The sequence below is a fragment of the Macrosteles quadrilineatus genome, unplaced genomic scaffold (genome assembly GCF_028750875.1).
Source record: "Macrosteles quadrilineatus isolate MER2022 unplaced genomic scaffold, UCM_ALF_1.0 Scaffold_1__1_contigs__length_201487025, whole genome shotgun sequence".
NCBI classification, from domain to species: Eukaryota; Metazoa; Arthropoda; class Insecta; order Hemiptera; family Cicadellidae; genus Macrosteles; species Macrosteles quadrilineatus.
In genome coordinates, this window is record NW_026542594.1 from 42,424,267 (window position 1) to 42,451,443 (window position 27,177).

The 27,177-nt window shown below is 36.7% G+C and overlaps 1 protein-coding gene across 2 annotated transcripts in view; it reads right to left on the reverse strand.

Annotated features, from left to right (window-relative positions):
* Positions 1-9,920: 9,920 nt before the first annotated feature.
* The window catches only part of LOC128982836 (CD63 antigen-like), a 113,362-nt gene continuing 96,105 nt past the window's right edge, over positions 9,921-27,177 (reverse strand). For both annotated transcript variants that reach the window (XM_054401866.1, XM_054401865.1), the window contains one exon: positions 9,921-10,231. In XM_054401866.1, the coding sequence (XP_054257841.1) occupies positions 10,166-10,231 (66 nt within the window). In that variant the 3' untranslated portion in view covers positions 9,921-10,165. The remainder of the gene's footprint in view (positions 10,232-27,177) is intronic.

Genomic DNA, 27,177 nt, shown 5'->3' on the forward strand with positions numbered 1-27,177 from the left:
TTTGGGTAGCCAAGGACCTTTGCATTCCTGTCATTTTGGGAGCGGATTTCATCAAGCATTGTGGCCTGATTTTGGATTTAGGCAGAGGCCAGTGCTTCTTTCGTTTCGCAAGACGGGTGCTCATTCCTTTCGCGGATGAAATTGTGGATGGTGCAGCTGTGGTAGAGCCTGAGACACCCAGCAAACCAAAAGTTGATCCTTTAGGGCATCTGACTCCTGGTGAGGCTGAAGCAATCAGAACATTGTGTTCTCGTTTTCCTGAGGTGCTGACGCTAAAGCTTGGAGTCACCAATCTTTTGGAGTACGAAATCCGTTTGACTGACACCCGTCCAGTTCGTTCTCATCCTTACAAACTTGCTCCACCCAAGATGGAGACACTCCGTGGAATCATCAATGAGCTTCTTGAAAATGGGGTAGTTGAGCCTTCTCGCTCAAGTTACGCAAGTCCAGCTTTTCTAGTTCCAAAGCCAAATGGCAAGTCTCGCATGGTTCTAGATTATCGCAAGTTGAATGCTCAGATTGAAATTGACTCTGTCCCTCTCCCTGATTTGCACTCTGCGTTCGATTGGTTCGGTAAGGCCAAGTATTTTTCCGTCTTTGATTTGAACCAGGCTTACCATCAGATTCCCTTGAAACCTGAATCTCGACCTCTCACTGCCTTCTGCGTTCCGTGGAACTTGTACCAGTTCACACGTGTACCCATGGGCCTAGCTGTGGGGGCCCAGACCCTCACCAGACTTCTGGACTCCATCTTTCATGACGTCAAGTTCAAATTTGTGTTCAATTATCTTGACGATCTTTTGGTGTACAGTGAGAGCTTTGAAGACCATCTGGTTCATCTTGAGGAAGCCATGAATAGGTTGCTTAGGGCTGGCCTTACCGTAAATCCCGAGAAAGTTAGTTTTGCTCAGGCTGAGATTTCTTTCCTAGGTCATCTAGTATCCTCTCGAGGTGTCTGTATCGATCCGGCTAGAACCCAGGCTATCAGGGAGTTTCCTCCTCCCAGAGATGTCAAAGGCATTGCCCGTTTCATCGGCATGGTGGGTTTCTACCGGCGCTTCATCCCCAATGTGGCTGAGTTGGCGGCTCCTCTCAATGAGCTTCGGAAGAAGGGCGCCAAGTTTGTTTGGGGTGAAGCACAACAGATGTCTTTTGATCTTCTGAAAGAAGCTATCATGCAACCTCCAGTTTTGGCGATGCCAGATTTCAGTCGAAAGTTTGTTTTGCAAACCGATGCTTCCTCCGTCGCCATTGCGGCTGTGTTGTCTCAAGAGGTAGATGGTGTTAGGCAGCCAATTGCGTATGCCTCACGCACTTTGAACCCATGCGAAAGGAAAAGCTCTTCTGTGTATGAGTTAGAGTGTTTGGTATGTAGGTTCTAATCCATGGTATCTCCAGGTGTTTTTTTCATTTTTTTTAAATTTTGATTTTTAATGGGGATTCTCCCATAAAAAATCCATAAAAAAACCGGAAAAATCGGATTTTCTCGAAAATGGCCCGAACGATTTTGATAAAATTTTAGTATGACGTAGCGCTTTAAATTCTGAACAAAATGGCACAAATCCCATTTCTGTAAAAATTACGGTTCAAAAGTTATGGTAAATGACGTTATTTTTCCATAAAAACACAAAAAAAAGGATTTTCCCAAAAATGGCCCAAACAATTTTGATAAAAATGTAGTATATTATAGTCCTTTATATTCTGAACAAAATGGTACAAATCCCATTTCTGTAAAAAATATGGTTCAAAAGTTATTGTAAATTATGTCATTTTCCCATAAAACCCCCATAAAATAACAGAAAAATCAGATTTTTCCAAAAATGGCCTGAACAATTTTGATAAAAATTTAGTATGTTATAGTCCTTTAAATTCTGAACAAAATTGTACAAATCCCATTTCCGTATATTTACTCTCACCACTTACACATGATAAAGGTTGTTGACCAACTTATGGGAGAAAGTATGTGTCAGAATGCTGATACTGTTTATTTTGTTTTGTTTTACTTTTACTTTCTCCCCCTACGGCCTATACCATAGTATATGGAGAAAGTATTGTTTTTGTCAAAATTTTCGAGATTGAGTTTTGAGTGGATATATTCGTTTTGGGCCCCCCCCCCCCCGGACTCAAAAAAGTGGTTTTCGAAGTGATGTCTTTGTGTGTGTCTGTGTGTCTGGATGTGTACAGAGCTAGGGACTACACCTGTGGTCCGATTTCGATGAAATTTGGTATGTAGGTTCTAATCCATGGTATCTCCAGGTGTTTTTTTTTCATTTTTTTTAATTTTGATTTTTAATGGGGATTTTTCCATAAAAAATCTATTAAAAAACCGGAAAAATCGGATTTTCTCAAAAATAGCCTGAACGATTTTGATAGAAATTAAGTATGTCGTAGCGCTTTAAATTCTGAACAAAATGACACGAATCCTATTTCTGTAAAAATTACGGTTCAAAAGTTATGGTAAATGACGTTATTTTCCCATAAAAACCCCATAAAATGACAAAAAATAGGATTTTATAAAAAAATCCGGTTTTATTTTAACATAGTCTGTTATGATCCTTAAAGTTTTGATAGTTTTTTCATTTTAAATAAAAATTTAATTTTTAATGGGAATTTTCTTATAAAACCCCATAAAATAACGGAAAAATAGGATTTTCCCAAAAACGGCCTGAACGATTTTGATAAACATTTTGTATGTTATAGTCCTTTATATTCTGAACAAAATGGTACAAATTCCATTTCTGTAAAAATTATGGTTCAAAAGTTATTGTAAATTATGTTATTTTCCCATAAAAACCCCATAAAATAATGGGAAAATCGGATTTTTACAAAAATGGCCTGAACTATTTTGATAAAAATTTAGTATGTAATTCTTTAAATTCTGAACAAAATTTTACTAATCCCATTTACGTATATATACTCTCACCGCTTACACATGATAAAGGTTGTTGACAAACTTATGGGAGAAAGTATGTGTCAGAATGCTGATACCGTTTACTTATTTCAAAATGTTACTTGTTTCTTTTTGGAAAGAACCGATGAGTTTGGTGTAAGACTAAACTTCATCCTACTTTCATTCGTTTTGCTCTGACTCTTCACCTCACCTCTCTTAATTTGTTGATATTGAAATGTTAGCATTCTGCAAGATAACTGTGTTTCAGTAACCTGAAAGTGAATGATCACTCGGTTACAGCAAAACACATTTAGTTGAAGAAACTTGTTTATCACAAATTATTGTGTAAAGAGATATTTCATTTTCATTACTGCACAGTTCAAATGATTTTGTTAGGTTTAGTAACGTGCTCAAATACCTTTTTAGACGTTAACCTAACTGCGTAGGGTGCAAAAAATAAAACCTTAGTGAAAGCAAAACATTTTGTATCTACAGGAAATAAACAGGCAAGCGAAACCGCCATTGTTCTTTATTGCATCAGACACTCAAACACATTCACAATACAATCCCGATACAAATTGAATATCTAGTTGTCATATTTGTTTTGTGGTCTTAGCTTGACCAAACTGAAGAGCAAGTTGGCTTACTGACAAGGAAATTACATGATGGGTATTGTATACAAACATTTCAAGTAATAAGATATTAAAATGATGTTAATTACTTGTAAAGCAACTCAAAAAGTCATAAATGTTTAGTTTTGATACTGCTTGAGGGACCGTTAAACTATGCTACGTATAACACAGTTTGATTCAAAAACCTGAATTGTTCACTATTTTTGTGTCATTGTATTTTTTAAAATTAATTTGAGTAAAGTTTAAAATTTATGTTTATCACATCTACACTGTTACAATGTTAAATTTAATGTACACAGTATTCTCAAATAGCAGGCCTCACTTTGTACATGAGCTGACTGAGCTATAGCCCAGAGCACCAAATTTATATGGGTACCCAATTTCCCAAAAAGTTTTTTTGTTTTTTGTTTTTGTTTGTTTGCTAAGGAGGCTTTTGTTGCCTGGGGGGTTCTGCAAATCTGTTTGCAGCTCAGTGCGCTACTAACCCTAAACCCTGGCCTGGAAAATAGGTTATAATAACTTCACAGTAGTGAAGTACTAAAATGGAAGGGCGAGGAGGAATTTCTGTAGCCTATAACACGGCTGTAATGTTTTATAGTGGAAAAAAGTGTGATAGTAACATTGTTTTTCGTTATACAGTATAGGCAATTTTTAAGATGTATTTAGATATACAAAATTGTTTAACTTTACTGTTCACACAAATTTGTATAGTTGTTAATAAACCTGTCTTGAGGAAGTAAAAAAATGTAGTTTACAAAAATATGTAATATACAAAGCTATGATTCTGTCACAGTGAAATTAAACTTAATCACCAGACAGAGGCGGATCTAGGAATTTTTTGAGGGGGGGCTGCACATAAGTTTTTACATATTGTGTGGACAAATGTTTGCCATAGGTACATCAATGAAAATGTGGTGAACTTTATAAGAACTAAAAATAAAACACATTTTTGAAGCTGGGTTCGGTTTATTGGTATTTGTAAAAACCCCGAATTGGTTAAGCACGTTTCGGTTTATTTGTTGTTATGTAATAATTGTGCCGCAATCATGGAAGACGATAATAATGTACCCGCGATCGCGGTAAAAGATTTTGCCGCGATCGCGAAACACAATGAATCTTTGCGAATTGCAATCGCGGGAGGTATTCAGGGTATTGTCCGGATCGCAGGAAACGATAACGAGTCTTGACATTCGTGGGGAAGTTCATGATCAAGATACCCACGGGGTTGTTCAGAATGATGTCGCGATTGCGGGAGACGATGATGTCTTGGTGTTAATGGGAGATGCTCTCAAATCCGCCACGATCGCAGGATACAATTATGATGACTTTGATATCAAGAGAGGATAACGTTGTTTACACGAGGTTGATTCAAGATGGTGGGACGTACAAAGTTGACTAAATGTGGTACTTGTAATAAAAATGTTACCAAAAATAATAGAGCACTCTCGTGTGGTGGTAAATGTTGTTTATGGTTTCACAGTGACTGTATCGGTATAAATGATGAAGAATATAACTGTTTTCTAACTCTGGGAAATAAAGCTACCTATTTGGATGTGTGATACTTGTAGGCAACATAACCTTCAAAGTCGTGAAGGTAAGAGTGTTCAGGTTCAGACAACTACTATTTTTACTGACGAAGATCTTTCTGTTAAATATCAAATAAAACTGCTGACGGATCAAATCTTCACAATGAGTTTAAATCAAAAAGAGTTAAGTGAACAACAAGCCTTAATGAGAAAGGAAAATGAAGAACTGCGATCTGCTATTGATTGCCAAGCTAATGCCATTAGTGAACTTTTAACCTATGACAAGGGCTCTAAGCCTTCTTTTGCTAGCAAACTTAAGTGTGGTTTAAGCAGTCAAGTATCGACAAATGAAATTACACCAGTGGATGATATAGGCCTAGGCCTAGAACCTAATAAGACCACTTAAAAAAAAGCGATGGTTTTGAAGTATTCGTGTCGAAGAAGAAAAGAAACATCAATAGTAGAGAAGAACAACGTAGCAGCAGTAAAGTCGAAAGTATCAATAGGCCTAAGCCCATTTTTGGTACTAAAACCAGTGGTTCCCCTAAATTAAAGGCTGTGAGCAAGCGTTCTTGGGTGTTCGTTTCTAGGTTGGATGCTAGTGTGACAAAAGACAGTATTGAGTGTTACTTAACAGAGAACAGTATCAAGGACCATGTTTGTACCGAATTAAATACAAGATATGACACTTACAAATCCTTTAAAGTTGGAGTTAATGACTCTGAGCTTGAAACTGTCCTATTTCCAAATTTTTGGGAAGCAGGAGTTTTAGTGAAAGAGTACATGCCAAGAAGACACTCAGCGAGAAACGCCTACAATACTAGGAACTTCGTGCCACGGAACTTGTCTGCAAATAAGGAGCCTTTAAACTTGAATGCTTATCATCAAGACTCGGGACCGTAGAACGAGAACAGTGTGAATCGTTTCAGAGTATTTTTAGTAGGCCTACATCTAACAGCTACGTAGCTAATACAAGTGGACAAATAGTAAAAGCTTTGTTCCTAAATGTTGAAGGTATTTCTGGTAAATCAAACTTTCTTAGCCTTATGACGAAACAACATGATTTAAGTATGTGTTTCAGTGAGCACTGGAAGAAGGATGACGCCATACAGTACGAGGTGATTGATGGATTTTTGCTGGCTGCAAGTTATTGTAGAAAAGAACATGTCAAAGGTGGTGTAGCTGTGTATCTCAGGGATAACCTATCTTACGAAGAAATAAATTTAAATTGGCTCTGTGAAGAATTGACATTTGAAGTAGCGGTGGTCAAACTTTTAAGTTTAAAGATAATAGTCTATATCGATCGCCTCAAGGAGACCCTAACCTCTTTTTGGATAAACTAGAAGTACTTTTAAACTGTCTATCGAATTTTAAGTGTGAAGTTTACATTGGCGGTGACTATAATGCACATTTTGACGTCACAACAGAACGCCCTACTGTTATTAAATTTAAAAATCTGTTAAAGGAATTTGGAATGACATATATTAGCACTCTTCCAACTCGAGAAGATGCGTGTCTAGACAATGTCATAACAACCCACCGAACTCAAGATTACAATATGGATGTAGTAAATTGTTTTTTCTCTGACCATTCGGGTATTACTGTGACCCTAAACGTGGAACGACGTGCAGATACGCCCAACTCCAAAGTTTCCTATGGAAGAAATTTATCTAAAAAAAGACTCGATGTTTTGAGACAACACTTGTTTTTTGTTGATTGGATGCAAATTCTACATGGAGAGGAAGAAGCTGAGTCCGCTTTTAATAAGTTTTTTAAGGTTTTTTATGGTATTTTTGATGAAGTGTGTCCTCGTAAACCTTTGAGAAAACCTACTATTAACCGAAACGTGCCTAAATTGAACTGGTATACACCTCAGCTGGAACATCTAAAAAATACCATGATGGCCTTCAGAACTATGTTCCTTGTTCAGCGAAGCAACTTAACCGAACTGGCATATAAGAAAAGCAAGCAAGTTTACAAGGAGGCGGTTAATAAAGCTAAACTTAATTACAATGTTGAATACATAGAATCGTCTGACAACAAGTCAAAGGCTGCTTGGACACTTGTAAATAATCTACGGAGCAAGAGCGTCAAGTCACCAGAGATCCAGATTCCCCCAGAGGAGTTTAACTCGTACTACCTTTCAGCTGTTCAGGAGGCCAGAGACAGCATCATTCAACCCCAGACTACTGCGCTTGACTTCATGGAAAATTCACCTTTGCCTGAAGAAAACTTCAAATAGGAGGAAGTGTCATGTGCAAATGTGCTCAGTGTCGTGAAAAAAATGAAAAAATCTAAAAGTAAAGATATCTTTGATCTTTCTAATCATCTATTCAAATGTGTAATCAAGTCCATTTTGCTTCCTCTAACCTTTTGTATTAATTTGTGTCTTAAACAGGGTATTTTTCCCTCTAAGCTTAAAATATCAAGAGTGGTCCCCCTGTATAAAAAAAGTGGTGAAAAATCTGTGCCAAAGAGTTACCGACCGATTTCTATAGTACCAGTTTTAGGCAAGGTTGTTGAACAAGTTGTAAAACTCCAGGTATGTACCTACTTTAATCAGCTGAGCCTAATTAGTGCTTCACAATTTGGCTATCAGATGGGTAAGAGCACTACGAGTGCAGTTCTATCAATTGTTGATGATTTAATCAGTTGTTTTGAGGATCGAAGCCTTGCTCAGATCACTGCCTGCGACCTGAGCAAGGCATTTGATTGTGTCGACCATTTAATTCTTTGTCAAAAGCTACAGTGTCTGGGTTTTCATGGCGTTCAGCTTGATTTCTTTAAGTCGTACCTGGAAGGGAGATTCCAAATTATAGATGTTGCTGGTAAAAAGTCATCTGCTTCTCATGTCAAATTTGGTGTACCACAAGGTTCTGTGTTAGGGCCTATTTTATTTCTTGTCATGGTAAATGATCTGCCGTCTACTATTAAGTCATCGAAAACCATCATGTTTGCTGACGACACATCTTTCCTTACAGTAAGTAAAGATTTGCCAACTGTGAATGGTATTGCTGATGAAACTCTTAATCAGGCTGTTACATGGTTCAGAGCTAATGGTTTTAAACTTAATGAATCAAAAACACAAAAGGCAATATACTCCTTAAATAGTAGACTTGCTTATTCAGATGAATTTGTTAAGTGCATTAAGTTACTAGGGGTGCAAATGGATTGTAACTTAACTTGGAATAGCCAAATAGATTTAGTTTGCAGTAAATTGTCAAAAGTCGTATATTTGTTAAAAACTTTAAAATTTTACGTTCCTGTTACTTATTTATTGTCTGTTTATTATGCTTTGTTTCATTCTTTGTTAGACTATGGTATTATTTTATGGGGAAACTCTGGCAGGATAACTGATGTTTTGTTGTTGCAAAAGAAAGCTATTAGGATAGTAACAAACTCAAAGAAAAAAGCTCACTGTAAACCTCTTTTTACTGAAACTGGTGTTATATGACTGTTATCTGTTTGTACATTTTTAGGTTATTGTTATTTATAAAATCAAATGAATCAAGTCTTGTTTTTAATAATGACATACATTCCTATAACACTAGAAGTAGTAGGAATGTTCATATTGATCAAGCTAGGTTAGCTAAAACTTTAAGAAGCCATTCATGTGTAGGTGTTAGACTTTTTAACCATTTGCCTTTAGATATAAGATGTTTGCCTTTTCCTAGTTTTAAAAAAGCCATTCACCTTTTGCTAGTCAACAATCCTTCCTACTGTATTAAGGAGTATTATGAAAGATGTTTGAATCTGTGATACTGTTAATTGTTTTTGTAGGTAGCTGTGTTATTGTTATTCATATAGGCTAAATCTGTGATATTTAATTTTATTATTTTAATAATTGTACTTGACAAGGTCGTATGCACTGTAATATTTTGTGTTCTTAGACCAATAAATCTCTTGACTCTTGACACGATCACGCGAGATGTTTAAGACAACTTCAAGGTTAGATCCTACCGGTTTATGTAGAAGGCAGTTTATTTATTATCATTAGTTTTATTTGTATCCCATTTAAACTTTAAACCAAATAAAACAATTGATTAGAAAACCACTACTAGCACAACTCTAGTATTTTGACAAAAAAATAAACCACTAAAAATTAAAAAATAATATAATTCCCCCTAAAAAGATAATTAGAATAAAACATTTAGTCATCACTCCCAAACCTCACTAATAAGAAACCATTTACTATCAATATTGGGTATATATAATCAATTAATTATGAAAAACACTTAAAATGAGTTTCAAAATTTACAATAGGATGAAAAGATTACATACATATGATTTAAAGTCAATGCCAAAACCATTCCAAAACTAAACTGTAATCTTAAGACAGGTTATGGAATAAAGCTTAGAATATCAGTTTTCTGTCACACCGGATTCAATCTAGTTTGTATGGATTGGAGTGGATCATCTAGTGCAACGCATTCTGAAGTAGGCAAATATCCTTTATTCAGTCGAATGTGACTGCTTCCTCAAAATAAAAGCTACTAAAGTGGAATACACTTGCAGGGTTAAGTAAGTTAAGATGGAAAAAACATAAATTTTGCAATTTCTGGCAGTTAAGTAATTATTTGGTAAGAGTGTAGGCCAGGCCCAACATACATGTTAGGCCCACCCGATAGTTAAACATTTTTGGTGTCCGAAGGGGCGCGTGGCGTGTTCCCCCTGGGGTCCTTTGGCTGGATCCGCCACTGTCACCAGATAGCTGTGGACTCAGCTTTTAAATTCAAACATATTTTTTAAATACCATACTTTTCCAGTAAGTATGTAAATAAATTGTTTATTTATTTTGGTTGTAGCCTTAGATACAAGGGTTAAAAAGTCTTTTCATGTAATTTTGTTTTGGCTGAAATAATACAAAAAATGTTGTTAATGTAAATCTAACTTGAAACCTTTCAGAATGCTTTATTACTGTTACACAGGTACAGATATGTGCTGCCCAGTCTCACCTGAGCTGGGTTGTGCATAAAACATACCCAAATAAACCACAAATTACAGTAACCATAGCAAAACACTTAAAAAACTTTCAAGTAAAGTATGAATTTGAAAAACATGCTGCTAGTTTGAAACATTCCATTTGCGTGGAGTTTCATGCTTTAATAGTTCTAGGCTTACTTTAGTTCCTCTTCTTTCTTGATAGCGTTTGCTAGACAGCATGCTAGAATAACACCTGCCAACTGCAAAAATGAATAATAGATTATATTAATAATATTAATATAGTGTTTATAGTTTTATGGCTGTGATTTGTGAAAGCAGGATGCTTAATTCTAGCAAATTCTTGTGACTACTTATATAAAAGTTATCCAAGAGTATTTTCTCTTTCAAAATTGTTAATTATAGGACTTTTAATAGTAAATTTTTATTAGTTAACTAGCTGTCATACCCGTGCTTCGCAACGGGAAGAGAACGCTAAAGAGAATAATTATTACGTTCCATAGATCTGCTGTATGTAGATAAACGTTTAGTAATCCACTAAAAGTATTAACTGGCTACTCCGTAAACCATACAAACACAATAGATTTTTATAAACAAATAGGAAAAAAGAGAGGAAATAAGTTAATGGATTATGCACTTAAAAAATAAAATGCCTTATTCGCACAGTATCAAAAACTATTTATTAAATAAAAATAAATATATAACTGTAAAAAATCCTACTTAGACAGTTCTCATTTGTATCACAGCTTTTTGTTGCTGCTTGGTTCAAATTAGCTGTTGTTATAAATTTAAACAAATATTAGTGTTGCACCCTGTTGGTAAACCTTCTGCACTAGACAGACTTCCTACTCAGAGAACTGACACACTTATCATGGGGGACATTAACATTGACAGTTTGGATGAGGCTTCTAGAGAATCTGTTACACTAAATTTGCTATTGGATGGGTATAACATAAGAAGACTAGAGCTCCCAGCCACAAGAATCTCAAAGACCTAAGCATCCTCAATTGATATGGTGTGTTCAAATATAAAGTTGTGATTTCTCACACAGGTCTATCAGACCACACAGGACAATACTGCACACTGGACCTTCCAAAAACAAATGCAGCAACAACATATAAATCAAGACGGAACCTTAACCACAACAATCTGCTGATATTAAAAAATGTGCTCTCCACTGTAACGTGGGAACCTGTTTTGAGAACAAATGATGTGGAAGAGGCCTACTTTAATTTCAACCAAACGCTCCAGCTTGCAATTGATAATGCATGTCCAAAAAAAAAGATTTCGGACTACACAAAAAAGGGGTAAACAACTAATGTATGATGAAGAAACTATGACACTTAAAAAGGAGTTTTTAATAGCACAAGACAAATTTCTCCTAACTGGTCATCCTGATGACAAGAAGATAGCTACAGATAAGAAGAAATCTTACAAACAAAAATAAAAAAGGCAAGGCAAAAAAAAAATGCTGCATACATTGAACAAGCAGAAAACAAAGTCAAAGCCATATGGGACACCATCAATAGTGAGAGGAAAGGGAGGAAAGAGCTTGACAACAATTCTAAAATAGAATTAAATGACAATGGAAAGAAACTTACTGACCCTAAAGATATAGCAAACCGCTTTAATTATTATTTTGTAAACATAGCTGAGGAAACATTAAAACAAAACAGCAGATACAACACACCACCAATAGGTCAAAATCCTCCAGCTACCACATTTAACACTCTCTCTTCCTTCCGTCCAACAACACCTGACGAGATAGGCAGAACCATTCAATCATTAAAGAACTCCACATAATTTTTTTTTTTTTTTTTTTTTAGCGAATTACCCTATAGGGAAGTAGCTATTACCATAGGTCTCATGGTAAGACCTAAGCCCGGGACCGATTTACTTTTTCATTTTGATGTCCCCAGAGGCCAAAAACACCATTCGTTCAAATTTTTATATATCTATATATAGAGATATATATATATATATGTGTCCATCCGCACGATAACTTGAGTAATTTTTGTCCGATTTTGATAAAATTTGGTTTGAAGGTGTAAGGCGGGATAAACTTGAATGAGTTCGCAAACCAGCATGATCGGACTATGGGAACGGGGGTTTATGGGGGGTTTTATGGGGTAAAAATAGGTTTTTCCCATTTTTGACCCTAAAAACAAAAAATTTCGCAATTTCTTTTTAAACCATTTTGTAGAGCTTAAAAAAAAAAATAATTTAGTATATTGAAGCATTATTATGCGCCTAATTGTTACGGAGAAAATTCAAAAAAATTGTAATTTTAAAATTCCCATGTTATTCTTATGGAGAATAAGTCAACTGTTGTAGTTTGCTTGTTTATGAACATATTTTGATAAAAGTTGGAAAATACATTAATTTCTTACTAAACCACAGTAACTTTTAATATTCTACATAAAAAAAAACCTTTTTACCCTCCCTGTTGCAGCAAACCTAAGTACTCATTAAACTAATTCTGTTTAAATAGGGAATAAATGTGATATTTTTAAGGAGACATTTTAGTTTAAATCCAATCAGGCAAATGGAAATTCGCTAAGTCTGCAGGTTTGCTGCGGCGGGGGTATTTTAATAGAGGGCCAGGCTTCAAGTGACCATGGGATTGCATCGCAGCTAGAACAGCTTATTGTGCACCCTCATTCAAAGGTCCTCATTCTTTGTCAAATCCCAGGTCCTTTGTGAACCGTGAGATCCTTTTGACAATGGTGACCCGTTCTTCCCTTTGATCTCCAGTCGATAGGCCAAGGGATCTCATGCGCAGACCTTGTAGGGCTGGGCACATAAATATCACGTGGAATGCTGTCTCCTCCTCCTCTCCACATTTCCTACATAAGAGGCTTTCAACTTGAATTCCCATCTTGTGTAAATGTCCACGGAATACCCAATGGCCGCTAATAAAGCCATCCACCTTCCGCAGGGTCTTCCTACTCAGCCCAAGGGCTTCTGCCGCTATCGCACCTGTAGGTGCCTTCAGCATTCTCTTTGACTGTACATTTCCTTCTGTTCTTTCCCAGTTCCTTTGATGTTCTATGCCCATCCACTGGCGAACAGCTCTCCGTGCTGTGTTGTAAGCAATACCACACGTCGGCTCTGGACCCATGAGCGGGCTTTCAGCTCCTTTGTTTGCCCACTTGTCAGCTCCCTCATTGCCAGCAATACCTTTGTGCCCTGGAACCCAACTAAGGATGATCCTGTTGGTCTTTCCCAGGGCTTTCATGGCTTGATGACAGTCCCATACAGCCTTGGAGGTAAAGTCGAAACTGTCAAGTGCCATTAGTGCTGCTTTGCTGTCTGAGTTCATGTATATAGTGTGGCCTATAAGACCGCGCTTCAAACACACTCTCGCACACTCAGACAGGGCCACCACTTCTGCCTGGAATACAGTAGCCATTTTTCCCAAACTTACGCATAACTGCACCTTGGGTCTGACTCCATATATTCCAGCCCCTGTGCCCGTTGGCTTTTTCGAGCCATCCGTATACCAGGTGATCCCCCTTTTCATGAATTCAGGTTCACCCCTATCCCAGGCATCCCTGTCAACAATGTTGACATTGTATGGTTTTTCTAGATCTGTGATCTTCACCATCCTGTCTGGTAGCATTTCCAAGGAGTTCTTTTGCACCTTGTCTACAATTCTTGTGTGCTCACTGGAGGCATTATACTTCCAGTTGCCACTACAAGCCATTCTGTAGGCTGCCATCCTTGCCTCTCCTTTCACAATGATGTCGAGAGGTGGCAGGTTTAGCACTACTTCCAGGGCTGCAGTTGGAGTGCCTCTCATGGCTCCTGTGATGCTAAGGCATGCCACTCGCTGGATCTTTTGTAGTCTCTTTACAGCGGTAGTTTGCATTACCTTGGTCCACCAGACCACTGAGCCATACACCATCATCGGTCTTGCAACCCTAGTGTATAGCCAGTTAGTCATCTGTGGACTTAGACCCCAGGTCTTCCCAACAGCCCGCCTCATCATCATAAGTGTGGTCTGAGAACGTTGCGTTATATGTGCCAAATGGCTGTTCCAGGTGAGCTTGTCGTCCAGCCTTATTCCTAGGTACTTGAACTCCCTCTTAACCTGGATCTGATTACCGAAGAGAGTTGGTACTCTAGCGATATCAACATTTCTCTTCCTTGTAAATGGTACCATTACAGTCTTCATTGGATTGACCCTCAGACCTTCCTGGTTACACCACCTCTCCACTATGGACAGTGCCCTCTGCATGAGTTCCAGGCAAGTGTTCATAAATTTTCCTCTTATTAGTACAACAATATCGTCAGCATATCCTTGAGCGTACATGCCCTGTGCATTGAGCTCGGACAGGAGATCGTCAACCACCAGATTCCACAGATTTGGTGACAAGACGCCACCCTGTGGACACCCTCTTTGGGCCTTGACCTCTCTCACCGTCCCACACAGAGAAGCTTGCGCTCTCCTACTTTCGAGCATGTTGCCTATCCACCTCACTACAGTGCTTTCCACATTTCTTGACACCAGCTTTGATACAATAGAGCGAGTACTGGTGTTGTCAAAAGCTCCTTCTATATCAAGAAATGCAGCCACCGCTATTTCCTTGTTCGAGATAGCACTTTCAATCTTACTAACCAGCGCATGCAGGGCTGTTTCGCATGACTTTCCCTTCTGGTAGGCATGTTGGTTCGGATGCAAAGGATGGCTTACCAAGACCCTATCCTTTATTCGTCTATCCACTAATTTCTCCATGGTCTTCAGGAGAAACGATGTAAGGCTGATTGGTCTGAAAGCCTTGGGCACAGCATATGTATCCCTTCCGGGCTTCAGTATGAATACCACCCTTGAATACACTCCATGCTGTTGGTATAACTCCACTGGCTAAGCTGGTCCTGAAAAGACGCACCAAGGGGAGTATCAACTGGTCCCCACCTTCCTGCAAAAACCCAGGATAGATGCCATCGGTACCAGGAGCTTTAAATGGTTGAAATGCCCTAAGAGCCCATTTGATACCGTTATAGGTAATCACAGCCCTAGCGCAGGCCCAATCTTCTCTTACCGTCCGCACCCTAGTCTCTCTTTCTATCTCCACCTAGACTGTGCTCTGCGGTTGTAAGGATCCTGGGAAGTGAGCGCTCAAAAGGCTCTCCAGCACTTCTTCTGGGCCGTCTGTATATGTACCATCCTCCTTAAGCATTGTTCCTTAAGGATTAGCTTGACCTCGAGCTAGTACCCTATGAAGCTTTGCACATTCAGACACACTCTCCATGTTCTGACAGAATTCTCTCCATGACTCTTTCTCTTAGCTCGTAGCTCTTCTGATTGTCCTATTGTAAACAGTGAGCATCTCTGAGTAGTTGTTCCAATTTCCTGTACGCTTTGCCACATTATACAGTCTGCGAACCTTCCTCCTCAGAGCTTCTAGCCCCCTATTCCACCAGCAGGCTTGCCTGGACATGTTCTTTACAGTCTCTGGGCACGCTTCTTGGTATGAGCTTAGTATGGCCGCATTTAGAGAATTCGCCATACTCTCCACCCCATGCCCTTCTGTGTCTTTTAATTGTCTTAGTCTGTCCCTGTCTGTCTGACGCTGAGTGATCATCAGATACCCCCCATTTTACAACCTTTGTCGCCGCATAATTACTGGCCAAGGTTATGTCCAAAACCTCTTCCCTTAGTACCACCCCTCTCCTCTGTCTAAAGGTTGGTTTGGATTTCTTATTAAGTATAACTAAATTAGATTCAGCTACAAAACTTAACAAGCTCTCACCTCTCTCATTGATATTGCTGCTGCCCCAGGCCACATGATGGGCATTGGCGTCGCAGCCCAACAGCAGGTGTTTTTTTTCCCTGGCTCCATATTCGACAACCATCCTCATTTCTCTGGTCGGTGGTGGTTCCTGGGAGTCATATGGCAGGTATACTGAGGCAAGCAGGATTTTGACGTTACCGTCACCCATCTGCCCGTATACCTCGCACGTATACTCCACATCATCAGGCATTGATGAAATATCTTCAAAAATCCTTAAAACATGTGCAGATGAATTAATATTGCCGCTAATGAAGATTGTAAACATGTCGATGGCAGAGGGGACTTTTCCAACCCAGTTTAAAACAGCGAAGGTATTTCCTAAACACAAACAAGGGGACCTACAAAACATCTCTAACTACCGACCTATCTCGCTGCTCTCATCTGTCTCCAAACTCATAGAGAAGATTATAAAAGTAAGAATCCAGGAGCATCTTTTAGTCAAAACCAAGCATTGACAAACAGTCAACATGGGTTTGTTCCTGGAAAATCAACCACAACTGCTCTGATAGACCTTGTTGAATATATCATTGAGAACATAGAAAATGGCAACACTATCACCAGCCTGTATCTTGACCTAAGCAAGGCCTTTGATTCCTTGGGACATGATCTTATTCTAACTAAACTTCAAAATTTAGGAATCCTGCGAACAGCTCTGAAATGGTTTGCAAGTTATCCAAAAAGGGCGAAGCCAAATGGTAGAAATAAAACACAAAACAAAAGGGTTTACAGATACTGTCAGATCTGAATTGCTACCGACTAACAGAGGAGTTCCCCAGGGCTCTGTCTTAGGGCCAGTTCTGTTTGGCCTGTTTATTAATGACTTCCCGGAACACCTTGAGGAATACAGCAAAACGGACATGTATGCAGACGACACTGTGCTGCTTACAGCAAACAGAAACATAGATCAACTAGAAGTAAACACCTATAAAATTTATTTTAGCTTTCAATATGATCAAGTCAAGTCAAGTCAAGTCAAATAAATCTTTATTCAGACATACAACAATGTGTACATGAATGCGTCTTAATCTTAAACTATAACTAATACTAAAACCATTTTCCTGATCCATTTTATTTTTTTATTTTTTTTTTTTACATAGTTACATGTTTATATTTGAACATAGTGCAGTAAATTCTTCAAAATTATAAAACTCTCCACTAGTTAGAAAATTCTTAAGCTTTTTTTTAACTTATTTCTGTTTTCCTCATTTCTGATACTACAAGGGAGAGAATGAAAAAATTTAACCCCAATATAATCAGGGCTTTCTTTAAATTTTTCTTTTTTATGCTTTTTAATTATAAAATTTTGTTTGTGTCTAGTATTGTAAGTATGTACATCTTGCTGTCTTTGCAGTTGCGACTCCCGACTTTTAACATATAATATAGTCTTATATATGTAGAGGCTGTAAACTGTAAAAAATTCTAATTCTTTGAAACAATTTTTACATGATTCATTTTCATTTAAATTAAGGATGCACCTTATGGCCTCTTTTTGTAAATGTAAAATTTCATTTAAGTTAGCTTTATTTGTTCCACCATAAATTTCAATGCCATAAGCAATATGGGAGTGTATATTTGAATAATAAACCACACGCAAAATTTCTTTACTGCAAAGGGGATATAGTCGTCTTAAAGTAAAAATACCGGAGCTAATTTTATTACATATTTTATTGACATGTGAGGTCCACTTTAGTGTACTGTCCAAGGTTAGGCCTAAAAATTTGGTTTCACATGCAAAATTTTCAAATATCTTTTTGCCAGACTTTTTACACTCAAATTTTATGAAGGTTGTTTTGTTTTCATTAAGTAAAAGGTTTTTTTCATTTAAGTAATCTCCAATTATTTTGAGCGAATCTTTCATTTTTATTTCAAGAAGTTCAATATTCTTTTCATGCATAGACATACTTATGTCATCTGCATACAAGCAGAGGTCCCTGAGGAACAGAATACTTAACTTCCCTAACATTAGATCTAACATTGTACATCTTATTTCCATCTAAATACCCAATGTTAACAAACTGTTGGCGGCCCTCTAAATAAGATTTAATCCAGTCCAGTTCTTTACCACTAATTCCATATGCTCTGAGTTTTTGCAGTAACTTTAAATGATTCACGCTATCAAAAGCCTTAGACATATCTAAAAAGGTGCCAACAACATAATTGTCCTCATCCAACTTATGTAATACATTTTTAATATAAGAAATTAGAGCTGTAATAGTAGATTTATTTTTTCTATATCCATGCTGTTCTTGATCTAATAAGTGGTTATTTTCCAAATAATCTACTAGTTGAAAAAGTAAACTTTTTTCAAATAGCTTTGATAGAGCAGGTTGAATTGCCAATGGTCTATAGTTTTGCGGATCTTTTTTATAACCTTTTTTATATACTGGAATCTATATAAATAAAATTAGAGTTTTGTCTGTACATTGCTCAGAATCATAAATTTTTAGGTTATTTTTACGTTTTATACATTAAGGAAGCCGAAACAAGTCTCATCTAAATTTCTGTCTGTCTGTCTGTCTGTCTGCAACACTCAAGATGGCATTTTACGCAATCTTCTCCAGGAAAACGAGAGTACCTATCAAGATCCAAGTAGTTTTAATGTATTTACTGGATTGGTGAGAGTGTCTTTAGCCATTAAAATATGGTCTCACTACTTTGTAAATAAAATTACGGACGTTCAAAAATGCAGTTTTGTGCGATTTTTTAAAGTTTTCGTCCAATTTTTATTACATAATCATCTATGAAATAACGAACAGCTGTTCGGATCAAGATTATTTTTTCTAGCTGTCACTGATATGTTTACAAATGTTGTTTACAAATACCACAACCATTTTCGATCACATTTTGAAAGCGAATCTCAACGAAGTGAGATTAAAAACGTTTTTCTTACATAACGGATTAAATTAATCGTAAGTTCAATAATATAGTGTAATAGTGTAACCGTAAATGAAATTAATAACTAGGTATCATCCAGGTCAGGAACCAGAAATTCTTTAGTGTATGAAATTGTTCTTGAGTTTTGATAACAAGAAAGAAGACCTTGAATCAGTGTTGTATACAGGTAGGAAACTTAAATTTAATAACGATCGTCGCCAATAACTTAGCTTAGAAACAAGATTTTCACTCAGTGACGGCGCTTCAATGGCGGTTGTGTAAAGTGTAAAGTAAAAAAATCACAACTGCAGTAGGTGCGCGATTGTAACAGAGGTTTACGGATGATGCTAAACTCGATTTTCCAATGTGTCTCTTTCTTTTCCTACCATTGACTATATATATAGTCAATAGTTCCTACTCACCGTTTGATGCAATCGCTGGACCATACAGCCAATAGGCAAATAGTCCATCTCTTGGGTACGTACGCCTAGCCAATTATTCATAACAACCTTTTTGACGACGATCCTTGATGCCGGTACTTTTTCCTAAGATACACGGCCTACCTACTTAAGAAATAAAATTACAAACGTCCAAAAACCCAACGTTGTGTGATTTTTATCACATTCCCTTCTAATGTTAATGGATAGCCTATACCAATCATTGTTTAGAGAATACGTAATCTGTTAAATAACAAAACAGTTGTTTGTATAAGGTTTTTTTTTTTCAAACTGACACCGATAAGTTTACATTAAAAGTTGTTTATAAAAGAAGCAATTAATGGTAAATAACTTTGACTGCCAATAACCTTTTACGAGAAAATCCAAAACCAAGAGATCAATATCCTCGGGACTTGATTAACGCATACAGTTGGTCGGATGTACTACAGTTCGTAACTGTAAACGTTGGTTTTTGGTACTGATTTCCCTTAGAACGTACTACAACATCATTGTAATTTACAAATTAGCTATCGTTGGTGTTGCACCTTATTTATTACAGGCGTATTCAATTTAACTGTATAAGTTTTGCTTTTTCTATCTGGATTCCAAAATGTTAGTTTATGCTAAGAAAACGATAGGCTAACGCATTTTAGTAAAACTCAGTAAACCATCATGAATTGTTTAAACGCTTTACGTTGTTTATACATCAATAGTTCGTGGCCTATTTTGGTAATTTTTATTATAAATTACCAATCTAAATTGTCTATAGTAGGCCTACTTCATTTCATAAAGTAAGCCGTCATTTCGACAGCATTACGGGTCATCTTCGGTCCAAGCAAATATAAATTGTTATGATAAAATTTGATGACATTAACAAAGATTTCAAATACTAATTTTATAGGTATGTACTTTGTTATGCTTAAAGCGTAGCAAATTCCCTAATTAAGTTCTGGATTTGTGTGTGTTTGTCTGTTGGTAACGCATTAATGTCCTTTATTTCTCAGTATTTCACGGAAAGGACAAGCGCATCTTGATAATGAAAAATGTCAACCCAAATAAAGTGTTAAATTGTGAGGTTAATGTAGTACCTTATATACTTTTAACCATTGTGGAAAGTAACTTTCAGGCCTACCTTAGGGCTATGCCTCATAGATCTATAAAGCATTTTTTTTAGTTTAATCATTGGATTTAACATATGGACCAACATGATCCGGGTGACATTTAATTGCGAAGCATTTGTTTTGCCTTGTGCTTGAAACTGTCAGATACTGTATTTGCAAAGGTTTATCTATAATTGTTTTGCCAGCATATCTGAAAATATTCAAATCAACTGCTGTTCTTAATATAAGAAGGTTTCAACTGGCTACGATAAGATCCCCGTGCGTAGAATGGGCACACAGCTAGTTATTTTTGATATTTTTAGTTGAGCGGGAAAAACACCTGTTATTAGTGATGTATTAATCACATGTAAAAGTGGCTTTAACAAAACAGATTTTGATTCTTTAATAATTTTGATTGGAATTTCATCATAACCGGATGACCATTTAGGTTTTATTGAATCAATTATGGATGTCAAAATTGATTCATCGATGGTTTGACACATAAATTTTATGTTTAAAATACTTTGATCAGAATGTTGTTGGGTTTTCTTGAATTTTGGTAAAACATTTTTGTCAACCATCTCAGCAAAATTATCATTTAAGATGTTTGCGACAGCATATGGTTCTTCTATTTTTTTGCCGTTATGTTTGAGTGAAATATTACTATGACATCTTTCTTTTTTACTTTTTGTTTCAGTGTTCACAATTTTTAAAACAGTTTTGTTAACATTGGTAGAATTTCTAATTTTATTGTCAAAATGGGTTTTTTTCGTAAGTTCTATAATTTTTTTGTATTTCTTCTTGTGTTCCTTAATATAATTCTTCAATGCTATGTTACTTCTATCATCTCTATATAAGTCATGTTCTGCAATTATTTCATGACGCTCATTGATAATTTCATCATCAATCCATCCATTATTTACATTACTGGAAACTATTTTTGTTTTAGGGAAATGTAAATCGAAGTAATATTTTAAAATGTTACAGAAATAAGTAAATTTGTCTTCCACATTACAGTCATAAAGTTTTGTCCAATCCTCTTTGGAAAGGTCATAAATGAAAAGGTTAATGCTCTCTTGTTTATACCTCCTTTCATACTTATGTATTTTAAGATTTAAATTGTTTTTTGTACTTTTTGAACTGAGGATTTTAAAAAGTTGTCCATCATGATCTGACAATGCTGTAACTAAACATTCTACTTCAAAAAAATTTTTATCTAAATTAGTGATAAAATTATCAATGGCAGATAAACTCTTTTTTCAGCAACTCTTGTTGGAATTTTAATTGTATATTTAAAACCATGCATCTGCAAAACATTAACAAACTTCTTTTACTTATTGTCTTTCCTCAAAAAATCGATATTAAAATCGCCCCCCAATAAAATTTGTTTGTCAGTTTTACTTAAAATTTTCAAAAGTTCACTTAGTTTTTCCAAATGTATATCAACGTCTTGTGATGGTGTTCTATATACCCCAGCCACTAAAAATGTTTCTTTGCCTGCTTTAATTTCTGTTACCTACAAGATTCAAATATTTTATCTTGATTAAGCGCCTGTAATGAACTTAACATTATATTTTTGAATTCAATTTTTTCTGACACCAAAATTAATACCCCCCCTCCCCCGAAATCTGTTCTAGTGTACCAGGTTGAAACTTGTATTTTGAAACTTGTACCCTGGTATTTTGAGTTTTGTTATTTCATGTTGGTTTAATTTATGTTCAGTCAAAATTATAATATGTGGCTTTAATTCTTCAATTGTGATAATTAATGAGTCAATTCTAGTTGCTAGACATTGTATGTTTTGATGGAAGACAGATATACTACATGCAGGGGTGCCCACAAGGGGGGGCTGTGACGCAGACTGCGTCATTGAAATTCTTGGGGGGGGCTGTAAAAATTCAAATGGGGGGGGGTTGGCTAAAGTTAATTGCAACAGTGTTCAACGTGACGACAATCAAAAATATATTACGAAGTCGCTAGATAGAAAGTCTGTTAATTAATGACAATAGTTATATAATTGAAATCAATTAGTTAAAATGGGATTTTAGGATAGTTTAGAATTCGTGTAGGAAGTTATTATTCAAGATTAGCAAGACGTGAGACTAAGAGGGAGGGCACGGAATAGCTCAACTGCTGAGATAGATAAAGATAACAAGTGGTACAAACACGTCAAACTACACCGCGACTTAGCACAGAACGCTTTGTTGTCATAAAGCTCGTTTAAATACAATCAAGTAGCATAGGCTACAATACCTTACACTATTTTGTAGATACCCTGAGTTAATAGGGGGGAGGGGGTAATGAAAAATGTGGTTAATTCAATAGTATAAAAACAGATGACAAACCCATTAAAACGCTGTAAACAGCCATTAACAACACGATTTGCATTTTTATCAACGAAATTCAATATTGCACAATCATTATTATTGTGCAATAATGACATTTCAAATCATTTATCTTGGTTAAGTTGTACAAACGGTAACGTTTAAAATTAAAACTAACTCAAACTCAACTATAATAACCAGCCAAACACTGCATTGCTATAAATAACGTAAATATTAAACCTTAGAAAGTGTTATAAGTTACTGCTCATGATAGACAGATAGGCTACCGGTAGGTGCTGTATCACAACATACGAACTGATGGATAAGCCATAAAAAGTGTACAATTTTATTTAGAGATAGTAAAAACATTCTTAAAAAAGAATGTAACGAGAACAATCTTGTTTTTCTTTTTCTTTGTTCTTCTGTTCTTTATTAGGTTTCTCTTCAATTCATACACAAATTGAACAAGTTGCCATATTTAGGCCTACTCATTGCCCAATCACAGCCTTAAAGTTACCATGGTTACTAATCACTCAATCACATTTTACTAAGCATTATATCCGATCGTCATCATTCCCCAGCTGTTGTATCATCTGAAATCTGTTCTAGCATAGCGAACAGTGGACAGAAGTGTAAAACAGAGCAGACGATTGTTCGCGCAAGCGTTGTCTCCATTTCATTTTCATCAAAGCAGCTGTGTTGTTTCCAAAACGATTATGTGGGAGGGAGAGGGGGTCGTTACTGCAAGAGAAAGACGCAGACAATTCGTTAAGCAGAGGTTACGAATGCTATATTCTGGCAATAAAAAATGCCTTAAATTGAGGTGACTTATAAAACTCTAATTTTATTTATATAGAAAGATAAGTTTTCCAGTCCTGTCCAACACTGATTCACGGCATTTTCCCGGTAATCAAAATTCAAGTACAACTTGATAAACACAGAATCTCCGGTTCCCGACCTGGATGATGGCTAGTTATTTAATTTAATTTACATTACATATAAGTGCCCGTGACAAATCAAACCCGTTATGTAAGCCACACTGTTATTAATCTCACTTGGTTTTGGATTTTCTTACAAACGGGATCGGAAATGGTTAAGGCCTACACAGTATTCGTAAACAACATTTATGTAAGTAAACATATCAGTGAAAGCTAGAAAAAGGAATCTTTAGGCCAGGCGCACACAGGCGATTTTGAGTCGCGCAACAGTTGCCCGACTAAAATGTTCAACATTGTTTTAAATTGGAGTGCGCACACGAAGGAAACAGTCTGGGGACAGTCGCGCAACTGTTGCAACCGATGTTCCCGGACCCAATTTGCCAGCGACTGCTCTGCGACTGAATTGTTGCAGGACTGTCGCTCCAGGTTTGGTATCCATTGAAACAAGTGTAGATGCGCACACATGCAACTAAATAGTCGCTGTGTCGCTCAGTCTCACCCCAGGAGTTCAACTACTCGTGGTCAGAACTGTCACTAGTGTTTGCTCTCTTGTTGTGTGAAGATTTTAGAAAATTACAAGTATGAGTGTGCGTGATGAGGATGTTTGAGAAGAGGCCGACTATATTTAATGTCATTGAAACTGTCCTTTCACAAGTTGCTCACTATATATATGGGATGAACCCAGTATCTTCTCTTTTTCTTTCGCGCGCGAAACTTCAGCAACAAAGCACATACTACGGCTGTATCATTGAAATCCATTCGGAACGCTGTTACGAATGTATTTCCAACACGTCTCAAGACTAGATCCGCGACTAAAAAGTTGCCTGTGTGCGCACTCCAGCTCAACTGTCGCTAGACTTCAGAGTCTCCGAGAGAGTTGCGCAACAGTCCCCCGATTAGTCGGGCAACTGTTGCGCAACTCAAAATCGCCTGTGTGCGCCTGGCCTTATCAAAACAGCTGTTCGTAATTTCATATATGCCGTGTTCTCTTTAGGTTATTAGTATTACATAAATGACGTATTATAGTAAACATAGAGAAAAAAAGCTTGAAAAAATCACTCAAAATTGGGTTTTTGATTGTCCGTTATTTTATTTTCAAAACAGTGAGGCCATATTTTAATGGCTAAGAACACTCTCACCAATCCTGTGAATACAATTAAACCATTAGAATCATAATTGGTACTATAGTTTTCTTTAGAGTAGGCTGCGTAAAATGTCTTCTGGGCCGTGACAGACGGACGTAAATTGAGATAAGACATGTTCCAACTTCTTTAATGTATAAAACGTTAAAATAACCTAAATATGTATAATTCTGAGTAATGTACAGACAAAACTAAAAATTTATTAATATAGATTAACTGGGTTTGAATTTTAAATTACTGAAAAAATGTATAAAGCTTCTTTTAGTTTTACAAATAATGCTGGGCGGGGAAACATTATTGGGTACCTAATTTTGGGGGGGCTGATGCTCGATTGGGGGGGGGGCTGCGTCATGAGTTAAGGGGGGGATGGGCACCCCTGACTACATGATTTCTTATCATTATTGATCTTAGAAGTTAATTCTAAAGATTTAGGTAGTACACTCACTTTGCTACCAGGCATGGCCATGCCTGGGAGTTTAAAAAGTGACTTGTGGAGGTCTGATTACCAATATCTCTCAGTTACATGGTTTCACATTCCAAGTTGTTTTTTTTTTTTTTTACATTTTCTGAGCTTAAATCTAAAGAGTCATCTTCAGGTATGGGATTTAAAGAAACATTCACTAATTCACCAATCACATGATTGCCCATATCACTTTGAACACCACTTTTTTCTTCTCGAGATGATAGAATGGACTCAGATTCAGGATTGCTGTTGCTCGTCTCAGTCAGGGAAGGTGAAGGTACATCAGTCGGCTCGGTAGTAGGGTGGTTGGTGCTAACTGACAGTGTCAGCAATGCAGGTTGTATACTTGATCTTAGATGTTCTTGATCTTCCCTGTCAGCAATACAAATAGGCCTGGTCGTTTCAGTATTTACTCTCTCAGTATTTTACCACTGGAGGTGTCAACTAAGGCCTTTTGTCCAGCACAGCTCTTGAAGTATTCGTCAACTATTATTTGCTTCAGGTACTTTACAAAAGTTGATTGCTTTAATCTATTTTTTAGAAATTTGTGTGGGTCTTTTTTGCCTGTTATGATAAAAATAGTAGCTCCCGTTACATTTTGAAATTTCAATAAATTAGTCACAAAATACTTGGGTGGGACTCGATCACGATTACAACCCATAGTTGAACATATCAGAATTTGCAGATTTTTAGCCTTGAAATCTTCCGCTAGTTGAGAAAAGGCTAGATTGTAGTTATTTTTATAGTCAGTTAAGTTGTTGAAATTTTGAAAATATTTAGGCTTTGTAATAAGACTGTAAACAGCTGCTCCCATTTTAGTTTTTTGATATGTCAAATTAGTGAAACAATGGTCCTCCCACAGAAAACGTACTACTATAACCCAGAATGCCAACCGCATGGTAAAAAGCATTAAGCGGTTTGAGAGAGCTTTGCCTGTCAATCCGTAGGCAGCGCCACCAGCGTTGCCATGCAATAGCATAGCAACGCTGGTGGCGCTGCCTACGGATTGACAGGCAAAGCTCTCTCAAAACACTTAATGCTTTTTACTATGCGGTTGGCATTCTGGGTTATAGTAGTACGTTTTCTGTGGTCCTCCTTACTTGGTCTTCCAAATTTGTCTCTGAACACAGTCGCAACCCCTTGACTCATATTTTTCTCTGTATTGTCAAGATCTGCTGAAATGCAGTGTGCATATGAAACTTCTGATCTACTGCAATATTCGTCAATAGAAGTATCCATAGAATCCTCAACAACTTTTAAAAGGTATGTGAAGCTGGCAGCGCCCATATTTAAAATAAACTTCAAAATAACCTAAATCGTTTGTTTATCGTTTGTTTAGGTTTGTTTAGCTATTTTCGTTGTTTGTTTGGCCTCAGTTGCTTTAGAATTAGGAAAAAAGTGGTCGCTGCTAGTGTGAAGCTAGCAGCGCCCATTCGTTGTTTTGAGCTAAAAACCATTGAAATCTATTGTTTATCGTTTGTTTAGGTTTGTTTAGCTATTTTCGTCGTTTGTTTGGCCTTAGTTGCTTTAGAATTAGGAAAAAAGTGGGCGCAGCTGGTGTGATGGTGGCAGCGCCCATTGGTCATTTTGAGTTAAAAACCATTGAAATCGATAGTTAATTGTTTTTTAGGTTTGTTTACCTGTTTTCAATAAACGATAAACTATCGATTTCAATGGTTTTTAACTCAAAATGACCAATGGGCGCTACTATTATCACACCAGCTGCGCCACTTTTTTTCTAATTCTAAAGCAACTAAGGCCAAACAAACGATGAAAATAGCTAAACAAACCTAAACAAACGATAAACAATCGATTTCAATGGTTTTTAGCTCAAAACGACGAATGGGCGATTAAACAAACGATAAACAAACGATTTAGGTTATTTTGAAGTTTATTTTATATATGGGCGCTGCCAGCTTCACATACCTACTTTTAAAAATATTTTCGATTCTATTTCTTTCAATCTTTTTGTAAGGGTCAGGTTTGAGGCAATGTCAGCAATTCTTCTGCTCAGCTACTGTTTTCCGTGTTTGTTCAAGTGTTGCCCATGAATGGTGAAAAATCTACGTTTAAAATCACAAATACTTACAACATTAGGATGTCTCATTTTTT